At 51.5% G+C, this 19,480-nt stretch overlaps 1 protein-coding gene across 3 annotated transcripts in view; it reads left to right on the top strand.

The window, feature by feature from the left end:
* CRHR2 (corticotropin releasing hormone receptor 2) overlaps positions 1-19,480 on the top strand; it is a 221,981-nt gene that overhangs the window by 173,738 nt on the left and 28,763 nt on the right. For all 3 annotated transcript variants that reach the window (XM_064162364.1, XM_064162363.1, XM_064162365.1), the window contains one exon: positions 648-720. In XM_064162364.1, coding sequence (XP_064018434.1) covers positions 648-720 — 73 coding nt within the window. The remainder of the gene's footprint in view (positions 1-647; positions 721-19,480) is intronic.

Here is a 19,480-nt window from a genome sequence, read left to right as displayed (position 1 = left end):
CTGAGCTGATTTCCTTTTCATCGAATGACCCAGGTTGGAAGAGACCTCCAAGCTCAGCCAGCCCAACCTAGCACCCAGCCCTGGCCAACCAACCAGACCATGGCACTAAGTGCCCCAGCCAGGCTTGGCTTCAGCACCTCCAGGCACAGAGACTCCACCACCTCCCTGGGCAGCCCATTCCAATGCCAATCACTCTCTCTGACAACAACTTCCTCCTAACAGCCAGCCTAGACCTTTCCTCTCACAGCATGAGACTGTCCCCTTCTATTGCTGCTTGCTTGCCAGCAGAGCCCAACCCCACCTGGCTACAGCCTCCCTGCAGGCAGCTGCAGGCAGCAATGAGCTCTGCCCTGAGCCTCCTCTGCTGCAGGCTGCACACCCCCAGCTCCCTCAGCCTCTCCTCACAGGGCTGTGCTCCAGGCCCCTCCCCAGCCTTGCTGCCCTTCTCTCAACACCTTAGGGCCTTAGGTCTGTGTACAAAGAAGGGTTGGCTTTGTGGCAGAAAGGCAGGCACTTGTTGCTGATGTGTACAATTAAGCAGCTCAGGGCAGGAGGGAACGTCTCAGGGTGGCACCCTTGCTATCACAGTCTAAAAGGAGTACATTCTACTTCAGAAATTCTTTTCTTGTTTGTTTTGTTTCTTACAGGTGCTGGTTTGGAAAGGAGCCAGGGAAATATATTGACTACATATATCAAGGACCAGTGATTCTTGTTCTCCTGGTGAGTGCGTGCGTGGGTAGAAGGACAAAGCCATCTCCCATTGAGGGATAATTTAATAGGCTGCTGTGATGTTCCATATCTACTTTTATGTTAAATAAGACACACACAAGGTCAAACATCTTCAGCTCTTCTCTGAAGCTGCCCTTGTTTGTGCCATAACACCTAACACTGCCAGTCAGAATTGCAGTGATCTGGTTTTGGCTGTTGCCTTGACCTTAGGCGATTCATCTCCTCCCTCTGTAATGCTATTTGCCTGCCTCTGTGCAATACTTTCAGATGTGGGAAAGGAAAAAAATCTCCTAAACCAGGAGGTTACAAAACCTGCTTGTCACAATTCCATCGTGCACGTGGATCAGAGAAATGGAGCAGTCAAGTGAAGGAACTGATACATTCATCTACATCTCCAAGTTGAGGAATCAGAACATTCATCTACATCTCTACCTCCTCATCACTGCTGTGTGTTTGTTTGTCAGCTCTCATGTTGTTTAGTTTCCTTTCCAGTGCTGCCTGCAGGTAACAGCCTGCTTATCTGTTTACTCAACACTCTGTCTCCTCTGCCAAACAACAGCAGGCAGAAGAAGAAGGGAGCTCATTCATAAACCATTTTGAGCCTTCAGCTGAAGTGGAGGGAGGCTTTCCCAGAAAATAGCTGGATGTGGATGGGCAAGATGAGGCTTTTAGAAAGAACAGTGCTGAAGAACCTGATTCCACTCTTGCATTCTTTTGTGGAATGAAGGCTGGAAGACTGGAACAGGCTCCCCAGAGAGGTTGTGGGGTCTCCTTCCATGCAGACTTTCAAGACCTGTCTGGATGTGTTCCTCTGTGATCTGTGTTAGATAGGATTGTCCTGCTCTGGCATGGGGGGTTGGACTGGATGATCTTCTTGGGTCCCTTCCAACCCCTAACATCCTGTGAGCCTGTAAGGCAGATGTCCTAATAGAGAATTCACAGAGCTCAGTGGGGGCTCCTCTGTTAGGGAACTAAGACTCAGTACAGCTGTCCCCTGTGCCACTCCAACACCCATGGAGAAGGTCAAATGCTCTGGAATAGTATCTGGAAGGGGATACAGGAAGGCTGGGGAGGGACTGTTGACTAGGTCTTGCAATGACAGGATGAGGAGGAATGGGTTTGAACTGGCAGAGGGGAGAATCAAACTAGATGTCAGGAAAGGGCAGTGAGGGTGGTGAGACACTGGCACAGGTTGAGGGTGGCGAGACACTGGCACAGGTTGCCCAGGGAGGTTGTGGAGCACAGAAGCACCCAATGTGATCAAAGATCACATTGGGTGCTTCTGTGCTCCACAACCTCCCTGGAGGTGTTCAAAACCAGGTTGGATGAGTCCTTGAGCAACCTGTTCTAGTGGGAGGTGTCCCTGCCTATGGCAAGGGATTGGTACTGGCTGAGCTTTGAGCTCCCTTCCAACCTGAACCATTCAGTGATTCTATGAATAGGCAATCACTGCCAGCTTGCTCAAGGCTAAGAAGCTTTATGCTCTCACCTTGTCATTGCTGTGTCTTTCATTGCCAAAACAGTCTTCCCTGTTACCTAGGAAGCTAGCTCTGAATGCTCCATAATGTGAAACCAGGAGAGTTAATTTCTGTGTTAATTAAATGCTGTGTGGTCAAATAGAGGGGGGATAAAGTACAGAAGAAATCTGGCTTTAAGTAAAAAATCTTTTCTTGATGTTTTAAGGAGAGCAATGCAATTGGTGCATTGGTGCAACAGAATTGTTAGTCACCAAGGGAGCCATCCCCAAAGCTGCCAGCAGCCTCCTGGTGAATGGACTCACTGCTACAGAGACTAACTCACAAACAAATCCCTTTTAGAAAACACAAGGTAGCAGGGTTGCAGTACTTGGAGTGTTTTGTTTTCCTGTCATTGCCTAGAAGTCTGTGGATCTGTCATAACTCCTTTAGAATCATAGAATCAACCAGGTTGGAAGAGAGCTCCAAGCTCAGCCAGCCCAACCTAGCACCCAGCCCTGGCCAATCAACCAGAGCATGGCACTAAGTGCCCCAGCCAGGCTTGGCTTCAACACCTCCAGGCACAGCAACTCCACCACCTCCCTGGGCAGCCCATTCCAATGCCAATCACTCTCTCTGCCAACAACTTCCTCCTAACATCCAGCCTAGACCTGCCCTGGCACAACTTGAGACTGTGTCCCCTTCTTCTGTTGCTGCTTGCCTGGCAGCAGAGCCCAACCCCCCCTGGCTACAGCCTCCCTGCAGGCAGCTGCAGACAGCAATGAGCTCTGCCCTGAGCCTCCTCTGCTGCAGGCTGCACACCCCCAGCTCCCTCAGCCTCTCCTCACAGGGCTCTGCTCCAGGCCCCTCCCCAGCCTTGCTGCCCTTCTCTCAACACCTTCCAGCACCTCAACATCTCTCTTGAATTGAGGAGCCCAGAACTGGACACAGCACTCAAGGGGTGGCCTGAGCAGTGCTGAGCACAGGGGCAGAAGAACCTCCCTTGTCCTGCTGCCCACACTGCTCCTGAGCCAGCCCAGGATGCCATTGGCTCTGCTGCCCACCTGGGCACTGCTGCCTCAGCTTCAGCTACTATCTATGAGTACCCTCAGCTCCCTCTCTTCCTGGCTGCTCTCAGCCACTCTGTCCCCAGCCTGTAGTGCTGCTTGGGTTTGTGTGGCCAAAGTGTAGAACCCTGCCCTTGGTCTTGTTCAATCTCATCCCATTGGCCTCTGCCCACCCATCCAGCCTGACCAGGTCCCTCTGCAGGGCTCTCCTACCCTCTAACAGCTCCACACCTGCTCCTAGCTTGCTGTCATCTGCAAACTCACTGATGCTGGATCTGTAAAATGCTTGGGTAGCATCTCTGGCAGACAGCAGAGGTAGTTTGAAGTCAGGAAAATGGCTTTGTTCTCCCCAGAGCAGCACTTCCTTTTTGACATTTCCTATTTAAGGATCCCAAAGAGGCACCAAAAACGGAGGCTCAGTGCCTCGTTATATACAGGTCATTACATCTGCATCTGATTTAGAGCAACCTTGAGAGCCCTCCTAAAATGAGCCAGTAACTATACTGAACTGATGTTGTTTGTTGAACCTTTCTGCACTGCCCTGCACTTGAGCTCTAATTAAAACACTAATGAGTTGAAGACTGTAATTGCACTGTGGGGTAGAAAGCAGCTGATACAATTAAGAGAAGAAAGATGAGGACAAGCCTGCCCATCCCTCTCCTTATGGTTACTGCCATCAGAAGGCAGGGCTGGGTGAGGAAAAGAGCTTTCTTATTTCTTTCTTTTAGACACAGTTTAAAAGGCAAAGATGAAGACTCCTCTTAAGGCATGCTCCTGGCTGCTAAAACATGCCCTCCCCCCACCCTTGACTGGGCTGCTGGCTGCCTCCTGTTTGTACTGGGAATACACAGCTCCACATGGTGTTAGAGCTGCTGAACAGGCTCAGGGTTTGATTCTTATGCAAATAAACCCGAATTCTCTTGAGGAGAGAGGGCCAGGAGGGGATCTCAGAATTTCTTAGGTTGGCAAAGCCCTTCAGGCTCCTCGAGTCCAAGCATCAGTTTCACACTGACAAGTCCTTGACCAAACCAAAGCCCTCAGCACAACATCTCATCACTATGGTTGGAAAGGACCACCAGGATCAGCCAGTCCAGCCTTCATCCCAGCAGCCTTCATCACCAGACCATAGCCTCAAGCTCCACATCCAGTCTCCTCTTAAACACCCCCAGGGATGATGACTCCACCACCTCCCTGGGCAGCCTGTTCCAGTGCCTGACCACCTGCTCAGGAAAGAACTTCCTCCCAACAGCCAACCTAACCCTGCCCTGATGCAACTTGAGGCCATTTCCCCTTGTCCTAGCGTTAGTAATTCTCACCAACATCTGTAATTATCTGAGGGGTGGGTGTCCAGGTGAAGGTGCCAGGCTTGTTTTGGTGGTGCCCAGGGATAGGGCAAGGAACAAAGGGTACAAACAAGAACACAGGAGGTTCCACCTCTACATGAGGAGACACTTCTTTACAGTGAGGGAGAGGGAACAGGCTGCCCAGAGAGGTTGTGGGGTCTTCTTCTCTGGAGACTTTGAAAACCCAGCTGGATGCTAGGTGAGCTGCTTTGGCAGGAGGGTTGGGCTTGAGGATTTCTGGAGGTCTTTTCCAACACCTAACATTCCATGGTTCTGTGTTGGAGTTGCTGACGGTTTCAAGGCTGCTGTGAGAAATGCTGGATTAAGAGCACTTAAGTTTGATATCTGCCCTGTGCTACAGGCCACACAGTCAAACATCCTCCCCCCAAGTAAATCAATGTCCTTCTGCCTTAACATAGGTGGGGACAAAATTATTAACTGGTGGCTAAAAAGTTCCCCATGGCACAGCAGTGTGCCCTGGTGGCCAAGAAGGCCAATGGCATCCTGGGGTGTATTAGGCAGAGTGAGTCCAGAAGATCAAGGGAGGTTCTCCTCCCCCTCTACTCTGCCCTGCTGAGACCTCATCTTGAATCCTGTGTTCAGTTTTGGGCTCCCCAGTTGAAGAGGGACAGGGATCTGCTGGAGAGGGTCCAGCGGAGGGCTGTGAGGATGGTGAGGGGACTGGAGGGCACTGCCTGATTAGGAGAGGCTGAGGGACCTGGGGCTGCTTAGTCTGGAGAAGAGAAGACTTAGAGGGCACTTGATAAATGTCTATAAGTATTTGAGTGCTGCCAGGAGGAGGGGACAGGCTCTGCTCACTGCTCCCTGGGATAGGACAAGGAGCAATGGGTGTAAGCTGCAGCAAAAGAGGTTCTGCCTCAACACAAGGGGGAACTTCTTTCCTGGAAGGGTCCCAGAGCCCTGGCACAGGCTGCCCAGAGAGGTTGTGGAGTCTCCTTCTGTGGAGTCTCCTTCTGTGGAGCCTTTCCAGGCCTGTCTGGATGTGTTCCTCTGTGATCTGTGTTAGATAGGATTGTCCTGCTCTGGCAGGGAGGTTGGACTCAAAAATCTGCTTGGGTCCCTTCCAACCCCTAACATCCTGTGCTCCTGTGATAATCCTGCTTTCCTCTTCCCTCTGGTGAACAGTGGTCACCAGTAAAGGAAGACACAAAGATACAAAAGAGTTGAGCTCTCTGATCTCTTTCAGTCGTTGCTAATGAGCTGAGTTTGAAATAATGAAGAATTTAAATGTTCAGCTAAAGTTCATGTTTTAGGAAAGCAGATAGAGGACAATTCTGTGAGAGAACTCTCAGTGTACTGCTGGAAAGATAAAGTGTCATGGATGTTACTGAAAGAAATTAATGCTGTTTCCAGAAGAGGGCTCACACTGGAAGCTGAAAGTCAGAAAACTCCCATTCCTCCTCCTCCTGTCATTCCCAGACCTTGTCAATAGTCCCTCCCCAGCTCTCCTGCAGGTCCACTTCAGATAGTGGAAGGTCACTCCAAGGTCTTCTGGAAGCCTTTTCCAGGCTGCAGAGCCCCAACTCTCTCAGCCTGTGCTCAGAGCAGAGCTGCTGCAGCCCTCTCAGCATCTTGGTCAATTCTAGGATTTAAAGACAGATTTGAGGACATGCTTGGATTTTAGCTAATTAAAGTGGGTGAAAGGAATTTTAACTGCCACAGACTGAGTGCTCACATCTGGATAGAAACTGTGCTTTGGTGGAATGGGTTTGAAGTGGCAGAGGGGAGACTGAAGCTAGATGTTAGGAAAGGTTTTTTTTGCAGTGAGGGTGGTGAGACACTGGCACAGGTTGCCCAGGGAGGTTGTGGAGCACAGAATCACCCAATGTGACTCATCCAACCTGGCACTGAACACCTCCAGGGAGGTGCTCCACAACCTCCCTGGAGGTGTTCAGTGCCAGGTTGGATGAGTCCTTGAGTGACCTGTTCTAGTGGGAGGTGTCCCTGCCTATGGCAAGGGGTTGGAACTGGCTGAGCTTTGAGCTCCCTTCCAACCTAACCCATGCTGTGATTCTGAGTCTGTGCTATTTCAGATGTAACCCCTGTAAAAGATCTGGTGAGCCATGAAAACACAGCAAGATCAGAGGACAAGCCTCAAAACACAGGCACTGGAGGCTGTTAACTGAGCTGCCTTTTTCTCCTAAGTGCTGTGCTGAGCTGGCTCCAAATATGAAGTGCTCTGCAATGTTTCTCAGAGCTAAAACTGTCCTAAATGTTCATGTTTAGCAAAGTGGCAGATGCAATATTTAGGTTCTCTCAGGCCTCACATTCAACTGAACAGATTTTTTCCCCCCACCTTGCTTTTAAGAACTGAACATTTTGCTGCTCTCTTCTCCTTGTGTCTCCTTGAAAGTAATTCACACCGCAATCAATTAACTGCTGGCACAAGTGGGTCTTTGAGCTGGTAGGAAGGCCTGGAGTTCACTTCTGCTTCTGCCTTCAGCAGCTCTTTAGTTTGGAGTGAGTTAGATTGCTGCTCTAGGTCTGAGTTTCCCAAGCTGGATGGTACTCAGCTTGTTTTGAGATCCCTGGATGAGAAGAGCTGTAGAAGAGTTAAGTGTCCTTAAGAGGGGCTGCTCCCTAGTGCAGGTGGAATTCTGCTCAGGGGACAGCTCTCACGTACCAAGCTGGTCCTGAGGATCACTTGTGGTGGCAAAATCAAACTGCCATGAAGCTTTTGGGGAGCTACCTGGTGTAGTTCCAGCGTTTCTTCTGTCAGTGACAATACACACAGCCCATCCACAAGAAGGGTTGTAAGGAGGAGCCAGAAAACTGCAGCCCTGTCAGCCTGACCTCAGTGCCAGGCAAGGGCATGGAACAGGTCATCTTGAGTGCCATCACACAGCACCTACAGGATGGCCAAGGGATCAGGCCCAGCCAGCATGGGTTTAGGAAGGGCAGGTGCTGCCTGACCAACCTGAGCTCCTTCTGTGATCAGGTTACCTGCCTGGTGCATGTGGGGCAGGCTGTGGATGGAGTCTACCTGGACTGCAGCAAAGCCTTTGACACTGTCTGCCACAACAAGCTCCTGGCAAAGCTGGCAGCTCATGGTTTGGACAGATTGACTCTGGTAAGGGTCAAGAACTGGCTGGATGGCAGAGCCCAGAGAGTGCTGGTGAATGGTGCCACATCCAGCTGGCAGCTGGCACTGGTGGTGTTCCCCAAGGATCAGTGCTGGGCACAGTCCTGTTCAATATCTTTATTGATGATCTGGAGCAGGGGATTGAGTCCAGCATCAGTAAGTTTGCAGATGACACCAAGCTAGGAGCAGCTGTGGAGCTGTTGGAAGGTAGGAGAGCCCTGCAGAGGGACCTGGCCAGCCTGGATGGGTGGGCAGAGGCCAATGGGATGAGACTGAAGAGGGCCAAGTGCAGGGTTCTACACTTTGGCCACAACAACCTCAGGCAGCACTACAGGCTGGGGCCAGAGTGGCTGAGAGCAGGCAGGCAGAGAGGGCCCTGGGGGTGCTGGGAGAGAGGAGCTGAAGCTGAGGCAGCAGTGCCCAGGTGGGCAGCAGAGCCAATGGCATCCTGGGCTGGCTCAGGAGCAGTGTGGGCAGCAGGACAAGGGAGGTTCTTCTGCCCCTGTGCTCAGCACTGCTCAGGCCACCCCTTGAGTGCTGTGTCCAGTTCTGGGCTCCTGAATTGAAGAGAGCTGTTGAGGTGCTGGAAGGTGTTGAGAGAAGGGCAGCAAGGCTGGGGAGGGGCCTGGAGCAGAGCCCTGTGAGGAGAGGCTGAGGGAGCTGGGGGTGTGCAGCCTGCAGCAGAGGAGGCTCAGGGCAGAGCTCATTGCTGTCTGCAGCTGCCTGCAGGGAGGCTGTAGCCAGGTGGGGTTGGGCTCTGCTGCCAGGCAAGCAGCAACAGAAGAAGGGGACACAGTCTCAAGCTGTGCCAGGGCAGGTCTAGGCTGGATGTTGTTAGGAAGTTGTTGTCAGAGAGAGTGATTGGCATTGGAATGGGCTGCCCAGGGAGGTGGTGGAGTATCTGTGGCTGGAGGTGTTCAAGAAAAGACTGGACGAGGCACTTAGTGCCATGGTCTGGTTGCTTGGCCAGGGCTGGGTGCTAGGCTGGGCTGGCTGAGCTTGGAGCTCTCTTCCAACCTGCTTGATTCTGTGATTCTATGATTCTCATAACTCTTCATGTAAAGGTAAGGCTGCTTTGTTTCCCTGTTGGGTTACCTTTCTCGTGCCATGTTCTGGCTTGATCATTTGGTATGGTGTGTCCCAATACAGCTCTCTGCCATCAGCCTGTTTTAATCGTTCCCCTGAACAGCTCAGTGTCACTGCAACACTGTCAACCTGCTCTTCATTCCCTCCTATGGATTGCTCACGTCTATGTAAAACAGCACAGATCAGCCTCTCTCCTCAGAAAACAGAACACAGGCATCTTCCTGTCCTCTCTGTCTTGGGTTTCTGTGTGCAGTGCTCTTCCTTTTGAACCTCGTAACAGCCTGATTCTGTGGGAGCCTTTGGAGAACCACATTTGAATTCATCCCAGTAACATGAGTAGACTGCCTGCTGGATTGGCCTGGACCTGAGCAAGGCCTTTGGCACTGTCCCACACCACAGCCTGGTCTCCAAGCTGGTGACACCTGGCTGTGATGGGTGGAGCACTGGATGGATAAAGAGCTGGCTTGATGGCTGCACCCAAAGAGTGGCTGTCAATGGCTCCATGGCCAAGTGCAGGCAGTGACAAGCAGAGTCCCTCAGGGGTCAGTCCTGGCACCAGTCTTGTTCAACATCTCTGTGGGTGCCATGGACAGAGGCACTGAGTGCAGCCTCAGCAAGTTTGCTGCCCACACCAGGCTGTGTGGTGCAGCAGCCAGGCTGGAGGGCAGGATCCATCCAGAGGGACCTGGGCAGGCTGCAGAGGTGGGCACAAGCCAAGCTCAGGAGGTGCAACAAGAGCAAGGGCAAGGTCCTGCAGCTGAGTCGAAGCAATGCCAAGCACAACTCCAGGCTGGGCAATGCCAGGCTGGAGAGCAGCCCTGAGGAGAGGGACTTGGGGGTGCTGCTGGAGGAGAAGCTCAACAGGAGCCAGCAGTGTGCACTTGCAGCCCAGAAAGCCAAGCAGAGCCTGGGCTGCAGCAGCAGAAGTGTGGCCAGCAGGGCCAGGGAGGGGATTCTCCCCTTCTGCTGTGCTCTGCTGAGACCCCACCTGGAGTCCTGCATCCAGTTCTGGAGCCCCTGGGACAAGAGGGATGTGGAGATGCTGGAGAGTGTCCAGAGCAGGGCCAGGAGGATGCTGAGAAGGCTGCAGCAGCTCTGCTGTGAGCACAGACTGAAAGAGTTGGGGCTGTGCAGGTCCCAGGTGACCTTCTTGTGGCCTTCCAGCATCTGAAGGGGGCTACAAAAAAGCTGTGGAGAGACTTTTGAGGCTCTGAGGGAGTGCCAGGACTGGGGGGAATGGAGCAAAGCTGGAGGTGGGGAGTGTCAGAGTGGCTGTGAGGAGGAAGTCGTTGGTGATGAGAGTGGTGAGAGGCTGGAGTGGGTTGCCCAGGGAGGTGGTTGAGGCCCCATGGCTGGAGGTGTTTGAGGCCAGGCTGGCTGAGGCTGTGTGCAGCCTGCTCTAGGGTAGGGTGTCCCTGGGCATGGCAGGGGGGTTGGAACTGTCTGATCCTGTGGTCCCTTCCAAACCTGACTGATTGTATGGATCTATGGTTTTCCCTGATCCTCATGCTGACTCTTTCAGAGAGTTTCACATCACATTGTTCTTCCCCTTGATGCCTTATTCCCTCAGTTGCTTTCCTTCACACTGCTTGCAATGTATTTGTCCAGCTCCAGCTCAGCTGGAAGTTATGGGGTGTGACAGTCCTTGATATAGCAATCACTCTTTGGTGTTCTTAAGGACTATGTCCTAGGGAAAGCTTCAGTAAATACCTGGGCTTAAGTGTTCAAAACCACGACAGTGGTTCCCCAGCCACTGCCCAGAACACTTTCTGCATCACTCATGCTGTCTGGTCTTATTCACAGAACTTTTCAGGTAGGAAATCACATTTCATCTGCAAGTTGCTAGATTATTTCTCTGTTGAGGAAGACTTTCTGGAGTCTACTCTTCACAGTATCACAGTATCACAGTATCACCAAGGTTGGAAGAGACCTCACAGATCATCAAGCCCAACCCTTTACCACAGTGCCCAAGGCCAGACCATGGCACCAAGTGCCACATCCAGTCCTGCCTTGAACAGCTCCAGGGATGGCAACTCCACCACCTCCCCGGGCAGCCCATTCCAGTGTCCAATGACTCTCTCAGGGAAGAACTTTCTCCTCACCTCCAGCCTAAATTTCCCCTGGCACAGCCTGAGGCTGTGTCCTCTTGTTCTGGTGCTGGCCACCTGAGAGAAGAGAGCAACCTCCTCCTGGCCACAACCACCCCTCAGGTAGTTGCAGACAGCAATGAGGTCTGCCCTGAGCCTCCTCTTCTCCAGGCTAACCAATCCCAGCTCCCTCAGCCTCTCCTCGTAGGGCTGTGCTCAAGGCCTCTCCCCAGCCTCGTTGCCCTTCTCTGGACACGCTCAAGCATCTCAATGTCCCTCCTAAACTGGGGGGCCCAGAACTGAACACAGCACTCAAGGTGTGGTCTAAGCAGTGCAGAGTACAGGGGCAGAATGACCTCCCTGCTCCTGCTGGCCACACCATTCCTGATGCAGGCCAGGATGCCACTGGCTCTCTTGGCCACCTGGGCACACTGCTGGCTCATGTTCAGGCAGGTATCAATCAGCACCCCCAGATCCCTCTCTGTCTGGCTGCTCTCAGCCACTCCGACCCCAGCCTGTATCTCTGCATGGGGTTGTTGTGGCCAAAGTGCAGCACCCTGCGCTTGGAGCTATTGAAGCCCATCCCATTGGACTCTGCCCATCTGTGCAGGCAGTCAAGGTCCTGCTGAAGAGCCCTTCTGCCCTCCACCATCCACCCCATTATGCCTCAATCCACAGAGTCACTTCTCATTATTCCTGATCAGGTAGCATTTTCCAGCACTTTGCTGTGTGCCAAAGGGAATTACTGTGGTGTCTGTGACCTTTGAAAGGGAAACTCTTGTGACAAAAGGCCCTGTTTGCCATTGGAATGGGCTGCCCAGGGAGGTGGTGGAGTCATCATCCCTGGAGGTGTTGAAGCCAAGCCTGGCTGAGGCACTTAGTGCCATGGTCTGGTTGACTGGATAGGGCTGGGTGCTAGGTTGGGCTGGATGAGCTTGGAGCTCTCTTCCAACCTGGTTGACTCTATGATTCTATGATCATGTGAGGACAGCAAGAGAGAACAATTAGAACAGGGCATTGCCTAGCTAGTCCTTTGAGGGCAGAATGACAGTCTATAATGCTCGAGCTGAACTGACTGATCTGATGCCTGATTGGGTTACTTAATCTTGGAGTGGATTTTACCACATTGCATAACAATGCCAAGACTAAACAGAATGCCACTTAGGTTTCCTGGGAATGAAGGGGAGCAAACATTCTAGGAAGCACAGAAGTACAAGCTTTCTGTGAAGCATGAAACATGAAGACCAGCAGAATCATAGACACATTCCAAAACATCAACATTTCTCTTGAATTGAGGAGCCCAGAACTGGACACAGCACTGCAGGGGTGGCCTGAGCAGTGCTGAGCACAGGGGCACAAGAACCTCCCTTGTCCTGCTGCCCACACTGCTCCTGAGCCAGCCCAGGATGCCATTGGCTCTGCTGCCCACCTGGGCACACTGCTGCCTCCTCTTCAGCTCCTCTCTCCCAGCACCCCCAGCTCCCTCTCTGCCTGGCTGCTCTCAGCCACTCTGTGCCCAGCCTGTAGTGCTGCTTGGGGTTGTTGTGGCCAAAGTGCAGAACCCTGCCCTTGGCCTTGTTCAGTCTCATCCCCTTGGCCTCTGCCCACCCATCCAGCCTGGCCAGGTCCCTCTGCAGGGCTCTCCTACCCTCCAACAGCTCCACAGCTGCTCCTAGCTCGGTGTTATCTGCAAACTTACTGATGCTGACCCCCTGGTCCAGATCATCAATAAAGATACTGAACAGGACTGTGCCCAGCACTGATCCCTGGGGCACACCACTAGTGCCAGCTGCCAGCTGGATGTGGCACCATTCACCACCACTCTCTGTGCCCAGCCCCCCAGTCAGTTCTTGATCCAGCACAGAGTGAATCTGTGAAATGAGCAAAACCAATCCTAGTTGCCCATTAAATTCTAGAGGAGCTTAGTGGCTTCCCATTCAAAGTCCTGAGCTTGAGGAAGAAGGCTCTGCAGTCAACATTCCCTCTTTTGAGCATCTTGGAATGTTTTGGCTGTTTCACCTTGCTAAGAGACATCAATTTCCTCTCAAATGGAGTTTGATTTTGTGCAAGAATATTTTTGTGGCTGAAATCTTTCACTAAAAGGTTTCTTTTGGTTCAAAAGAGGTCTGTATGCTCAGATTGTAACTGGGAAGTGCCAAACCAGATGGTCTGAATGCTTATAGCTCCATTTTGGGCCTCTGAATCTTCATCTCCATTTAAATATGGAAACACTAAAGTTCCAAAGCACTGGCAGGATAAGACAACTGCTTCTTCCCCATCTGTACTTGGAAAGGGTCTCCTTCCAGCAATAAGAATATTCTTAGCATATCATAAATGAAATCAAAAGAATCCTGGGCTGGCTCAGGAGCAGTGTGGGCAGCAGGACAAGGGAGGTTCTTCTACCCCTGTGCTCAGCACTGCTCAGGCCACACCTTGAATGCAGTTCTGAGCTCCTCAATTCAAGGGAGCTGTTGAGGTGCTGGAAGGTGTTGAGAGAAGGGCAGCAAGGCTGGGGAGGGGCCTGGAGCAGAGCCCTGTGAGGAGAGGCTGAGGGAGCTGGGGGTGTGCAGCCTGCAGAAGAGGAGGCTCAGGCGGGGGACCCCACTGCTGTCTTAAACTCCCTGAGGGGAGGCTGTAGCCAGGTGGGGTTGGGCTCTGCTGCCAGGCAAGCAGCAATAGAACACGAGGACAGAGTCTGAAGCTGTGGCAGGGGAGGTCTAGGCTGGATGTTAGGAGGAAGTTGTTGTCAGAGAGAGTGATTGGCATTGGAATGGGCTGCCCAGGGAGGTGGTGGAGTCTCTGTGCCTGGAGGTGTTGAAGCCAATCCTGGCTGGGGCACTTAGTGCCATGGTCTGGTTGATTGGCCAGGGCTGGGTGCTAGGTTGGGCTGGCTGAGCTTGGAGCTCTCTTCCCACCTGGCTGATTCTATGATTCTATGCAGAAACACACTGCTTTAGTCTGTCTGTGAGATCTTGCCTTTGCTTTCACTTTATAGACCAATAAATATCAAAGGGAAAATCCTTAGTTCTGTTTCCTGTTAGGAAGCAGAAAACATCTCTGAGCAGAGCTGAATCAAACTATCATGGGCCATTAAAGGCAAATGGAAGGGATGCACTGCCTGCTGCCATTCCTTCTCTTAAATGCCCATTCATCAGTCTCCATTTACCGATCTGATGTGTGGGTTGTGTTAGGGCTGTCCAGCTCTGAGACAAATTACTTTGTTGACACAGAGAAAGTCCTTGACAAATAATTGTGTGCTTTTCTAGACACAGGGCAGAGGCTCTTTTCTTGGAAAACTGACTTTGCAGTGGCTGGGTCTTCCTTTGAAGCACTGCTAGAGATATATATGGAATAAACACCAGAGGCTTCGGCTTCTTTGCTTGTAAATCGGAATCAATCTGGTCGCCACTAGAGCTGTATGGATTCTCTCTAGCTGGAAAAATAGCTCCATTTTCATTTGATGAGCTTCAGCTTTTGCAGGCTGTGTGCAGCAGGCAGTTGTCTCTTTGTTTCCCAGATTGTGTCTGCTCTCCTGAACGGGCTCAAGCTATCATCTGAGCTGCAGTAACAGGGCCAGCGTGGACAAATGGACAGTAGCAATTCCTCTGATCGTGCTATGAAAACTGATCTTCAGATCAGAACTCTTTGAGTGCTACTAAAAGGTTTTAATGAGGCCAGTGTGCTTCTGAAGTGAAAGTGTGTTCTTTTGAAAGCAGCCACTAAAACTGAGTGCACTGAAGTGTGTTTCTGGTAGGCAAAGCCAGAAAGAAAGCGTCTTGATGGTGCCGCGCTTTGTGCTTGTTGAGTGCTGCCTGCGAGGGGTTGCCTGGCTGAAATCTTCAAAGGTGGCCCAGAGAAACTGTGGCAGAGACAAAGGGGGACCCTCCATGTCAGTGCTTCAGAATATTGTTTAGGCTTTCATGCAGTGTCACAGATCCTCACTAGACACAGCCACGTTCATTCAGCTGAAGCTCAGAGTCATAGAATCAGTGGGTGTCAGAAGGGACCACAAGGGTCAGCCAGTTCCACCACCTCCCTGGGCAGCCTGTGCCAGTGCCTGACCACCTGCTCAGGAAAGAACTTCCTCCCAACAGCCAACCTGAACCTCCCCTGACACAGCTTGAGGCCATTTCCCCTTGTCATAGCATTAGTAATTCACAGAATCATAGAATCAGTCATGGTTGGAAGGGACCACAAGTGTGTGTTCAGTTCTGGGCCCCCCAGTTTAGGAGGGACATTGAGATGCTTGAGCGTGTCCAGAGAAGGGCGACGAGGCTGGGGAGAGGCCTTGAGCACAGCCCTACGAGGAGAGGCTGAGGGAGCTGGGATTGGTTAGCCTGGAGAAGAGGAGGCTCAGGGGAGACCTCATTGCTGTCTACAGCTACCTGAGGGGAGGTTGTGGCCAGGAGGAGGTTGCTCTCTTCTCTCAGGTGGCCAGCACCAGAACAAGAGGACACAGCCTCAAGCTACACCAGGGGAGATTTAGGCTGGAGGTGAGGAGAAAGTTCTTCCCTGAGAGAGTCATTGGACACTGGAATGGGCTGCCCGGGGAGGTGGTGGAGTCGCCGTCCCTGGAGCTGTTCAAGGCAGGACTGGACGTGGCACTTGGTGCCATGGTCTGGCCTTGAGCTCTGTGGTAAAGGGTTGGACTTGATGATCTGTGAGGTCTCTTCCAACCCTGATGATACTGTGATACTGTGATACTGTGATACTGTGATCAGCCAGTTCCAACCCCCTGCCATGCCCAGGGACACCCTACCCTAGAGCAGGCTGCACACAGCCTCAGCCAGCCTGGCCTCAAACACCTCCAGCCATGGGGCCTCAACCACCTCCCTGGGCAACCCAGTCCAGCCTCTCACCACTCTCCTGCTCAACAACTTCCTCCTCACCTCCAGCCTCACTCTCCCCACCTCCACCTTTGCTCCATTCCTGTCACCCCCTAGAATCATAGAATCATAGAGTCAACCAGGTTGGAAGAGACCTCCAAGATCATCCATTCCAACCAATCCCCCAGCCCTATCCAGTCATCTAGACCGTGGCACTAAGTGCCTCATCCAGTCTTAGCTTGAACACCTCCAGGGATGGTGACTCCACCACCTCCCTAATGTCCTATAGGATATTCCTGGATGATCTGAAGATCTTTGGATGATTTATGTGCAACTGGTTCAAGTCCAAACCCACTCATTTGAAATGTGCCAGATGAAGCACTGTTGAAAAGTGCCTGATTCTCTCTGCAGAGTCTAAATAGAGGCTGGGATAAGAACTCACCTACAAGTAATCTAAAATCAAATCACACCAATCCAGCTCAGCTCTTTATACTTTTCACTGGATGATGGAATTGCTTTACAGGCAAGGCCAAGGCACTTTTTTGCTTAGGTAGCTAATTTAGCATGGGGAAGAATTAGTTACTCCTTTTCCTGAGGAAGCTTGTGGGGTGAAGGCTGTAAGAGGAGCTCTGTGCATCCCAAGCCAAAGGCAGTGCTTGTGTCCTCTCCTGGTGTGATGTCACTGTGGAAAGTAGCCCTGTGAGGAAGTGGCAAACCAAACCTTGAAAAGGCTGCATCCAATATTGATAGATTCTAAAGCCACAAGATGGGATTCTTCTAACCTTACTTTATTCATTAAGAAAAGACAATAGGATTCTCCTCACTTGATTATCCCATTTGCATCCCAGAAATCCTTTCTTGGCCTAATACATCTGACTCAGAAGAACAGTACCTTCCAGCCACCCCAGAATGCTCTATTTAGTCACAGGAGCACAGAATTTCTGAGATTGGCAAAGCCCTTCAAGATCCTCAAGTCCAAGCATGAGTTTCACACTGACAAGTCCTTGACCAAACCAAAGCCCTCAGCACAACATCTCATTGCTATGAATCACTGTGGTTGGAAAGGACCACCAGGATCAGCCAGTCCAGCCTTCATCCCAGCAGCCTTCATCACCAGACCATAGCCTCAAGCTCCACATCCCCTCTCCTTTTGAACACTTCCATGGATGGCAACTCCACCACCTCCCTGGGCAGCCTGTGCCAGTGCCTGACCACCTGCTCAGGAAAGAACTTCCTCCCAACAGCCAACCTAAACCTGCCCTGATGCAACTTGAGGCCATTTCCTCTTGTCCTAGCATTAGTAACTGGGGAGAAGAGACCAGCTCCAGCCTCACTACAACCTCCTTTGAGGTAGTTGTAGAGGGCAATAAGGTCCCCTCTCAGCCTTCTCTTCTCCAGGCTGAACACCCCCAGCTCCCTCAGCTGCTCCTCACAGGTCAGGTTTGCCAGAGCTCTCCCCAGCCTCGTTGCCATTCTCTGCCCTGCTCCAGCACCTCAGTGTCCCTCCTGTGCTGTGCTGACCAAGGCTGGGCACAGTACTGGAGGTGTGGGCTCAGGAGTGCTGCGCACAGGGGCATGAGCACCTCCCTGCTCCTGCTGCTCACACCACTGCTGATCCAGGCCAGGATGCTGTTGGCCTTCTTGGCCACCTGGGCACACTGCTGGCTCATGTTCAGCTGCTGGCCACCACCACCCCCAGGTCCCTTTCTACCAGGCAGCTCTCCAGCCCCTCCTCCCCCAGCCTGTAGGGCTGCTGGGGGTTGTTGTGGCCAAAGTGCATGACCTGGCACTTGGCCTCATTAAACCTCATGCAGTTGGCCTCAGCCCATGGCTCCATCCTGTCCAAATCCCTCTGCAGGGCCTTCCTTCCTCCAGCAGATTGACACTTCTGCTTCATCTGGTGTCATCTGCAAACTTGCTAAGGGTGGATTCAATCTCAGCCAGGTCATTGATGAAGAGTTTGAACAAGACTGGCCCCAAAACTGAGCCCTGAAGGTCCCTTTAAAAAAAAACAAACCAAGACTCTGGTTTACTGGGAAAGTCAACCCAAAATTTCATGTTGCTTTTTTCCACCTTCACTCTCTTGGAACAAGTTTCTTTTTGCTTTTCAAGTAGATGTATTTCCTTTTCAAATGTGCCTCCTCGTGAACTGCTAAGATGTAGCACTCACCATGACACTGGGGGTTGTAAAGATGAACCTCAGCTGAAATTGAGTCAATGGATTAGATCCATCCAGGGAAGAAAATCTCATTGAGGCAGAGATGAGTCTCTGGTGCCTGTCTCAAAAAGCCTTCTGAGCTATTTGTTGCTGAGAGGTGGGACTCTGGACTCAAGGGAGGTTCTCCTCCCCCTCTGTTCTGCCCTGGTCAGACCTCATCTTGAATACTGCCTTCAGTTTTGGGCTCTCCAGTTTAAGAGGGGCAGGGATCTGCCAGAGAGGATCCAGCAGAGGGCTATGAGGATGATTAGGGGACAGGATCATTGTCTGATGAGGCTCTCCTGGGGCTGTTTAGTCTGGGGAAGAGAAGACTTAGAGGGGATCTATTAAATGTCTATAACTATCTGAGGGCTGGGGGTCAGGAGAGGGGGGACAGGCTCTGCTCACTGCTCCCTGGGATAGGACAAGCAGCAATGGGTGTAAGCTGCAGCACAGGAGGTTCCAGCTCAACACAAGGGGGAACTTCTTGACTGGAAGGGTCCCAGAGCCCTGGCACAGGCTGCCCAGAGAGGTTGTGGAATCTCCTTCTGTGGAGCCTTTCAAGGCCTGTCTGGATGTGTTCCTCTGTGATCTGTGCTAGATAGTGTGGTCCTGCTCTGGCAGGGGTTTGGACTGGATGATCTCCTTGGGTCCCTTCCAACCCCTGACATCCTGTGATGCTCTGATCCTGAGAGCCTGTGACTTGGGCAGTGTCATTCAGTATTTGTCCAGGTTATGCCTGGTGATTGGACAACTGGGTGACAGGTCTGACACTTGGCCTCTGGTGTCCAGCAGGGCTTTGATGTGCAACTGAGCTTTATTTATTAATAAATACATGTGGCACTTCAGAGTGTGGTTTCCTGCCCATGGCAGTGTTAAGTTAATGACTGGACTCAGTGATCTGACAGTTCCTTTCCAGCAGAAGCAATTCTATGACTCTGTGATTAAATGTTATTGAAGTGCAACTGTGTGAGTAAATGTCAGGTGTGGATTTAGGTCCACTTTAAACTTGGGAGCTTCTCTAGCAATCCAGAGGGGTTTGGATCCATGTGGCCATTTACAGAGGATCCAAAGAGGAGAGAAAATTCCAAAGCCTGAGTTTATTTCTGCAGTCAGGTTAAGGTGGAATTTGAGATCAACCTTTCTGGAGTCTTGGTTGAACACTGGAGTTCATTTACAAAGAGTTATCATGGTAGTATCAAAGTGCCAATGGGATTAAAGCAGCCAACCATTAACCAGAGGAGTCTTCTGTTAAGCCTTTCCAGAAGTCAGTGTGACTTTGTGTTCACATCTGCTCCATTGGGAAATGTTAAGAATATCAGGGTTTATTTAATCCAACTCAAAGGACAGATCTTTTTGCCTGAGCACAGGTGCTTGGGAGCAGCTAGAAACTCTCCTTCTGGACTGATGAATCACATTTCTGCTATTTAATTGCAGGGAAGATCAAAATCCTTAATTTTTCTGATGCAGCCTGTGGCAATTTTAACTTCCAGTTTTCTGCTGTCACATCAATGTAGGACTCAGAAAACTTGAAATGCTTTCCCCATCCCAGTTCATCAAGTTAATCCCATGTGATTAGCCTTACTGA

This window comes from Pogoniulus pusillus, chromosome 23 (assembly GCF_015220805.1).
Source record: "Pogoniulus pusillus isolate bPogPus1 chromosome 23, bPogPus1.pri, whole genome shotgun sequence".
In the NCBI taxonomy this organism is placed as follows: domain Eukaryota; kingdom Metazoa; phylum Chordata; class Aves; order Piciformes; family Lybiidae; genus Pogoniulus; species Pogoniulus pusillus.
This window is presented reverse-complemented; position numbering and strand designations above follow the sequence as displayed.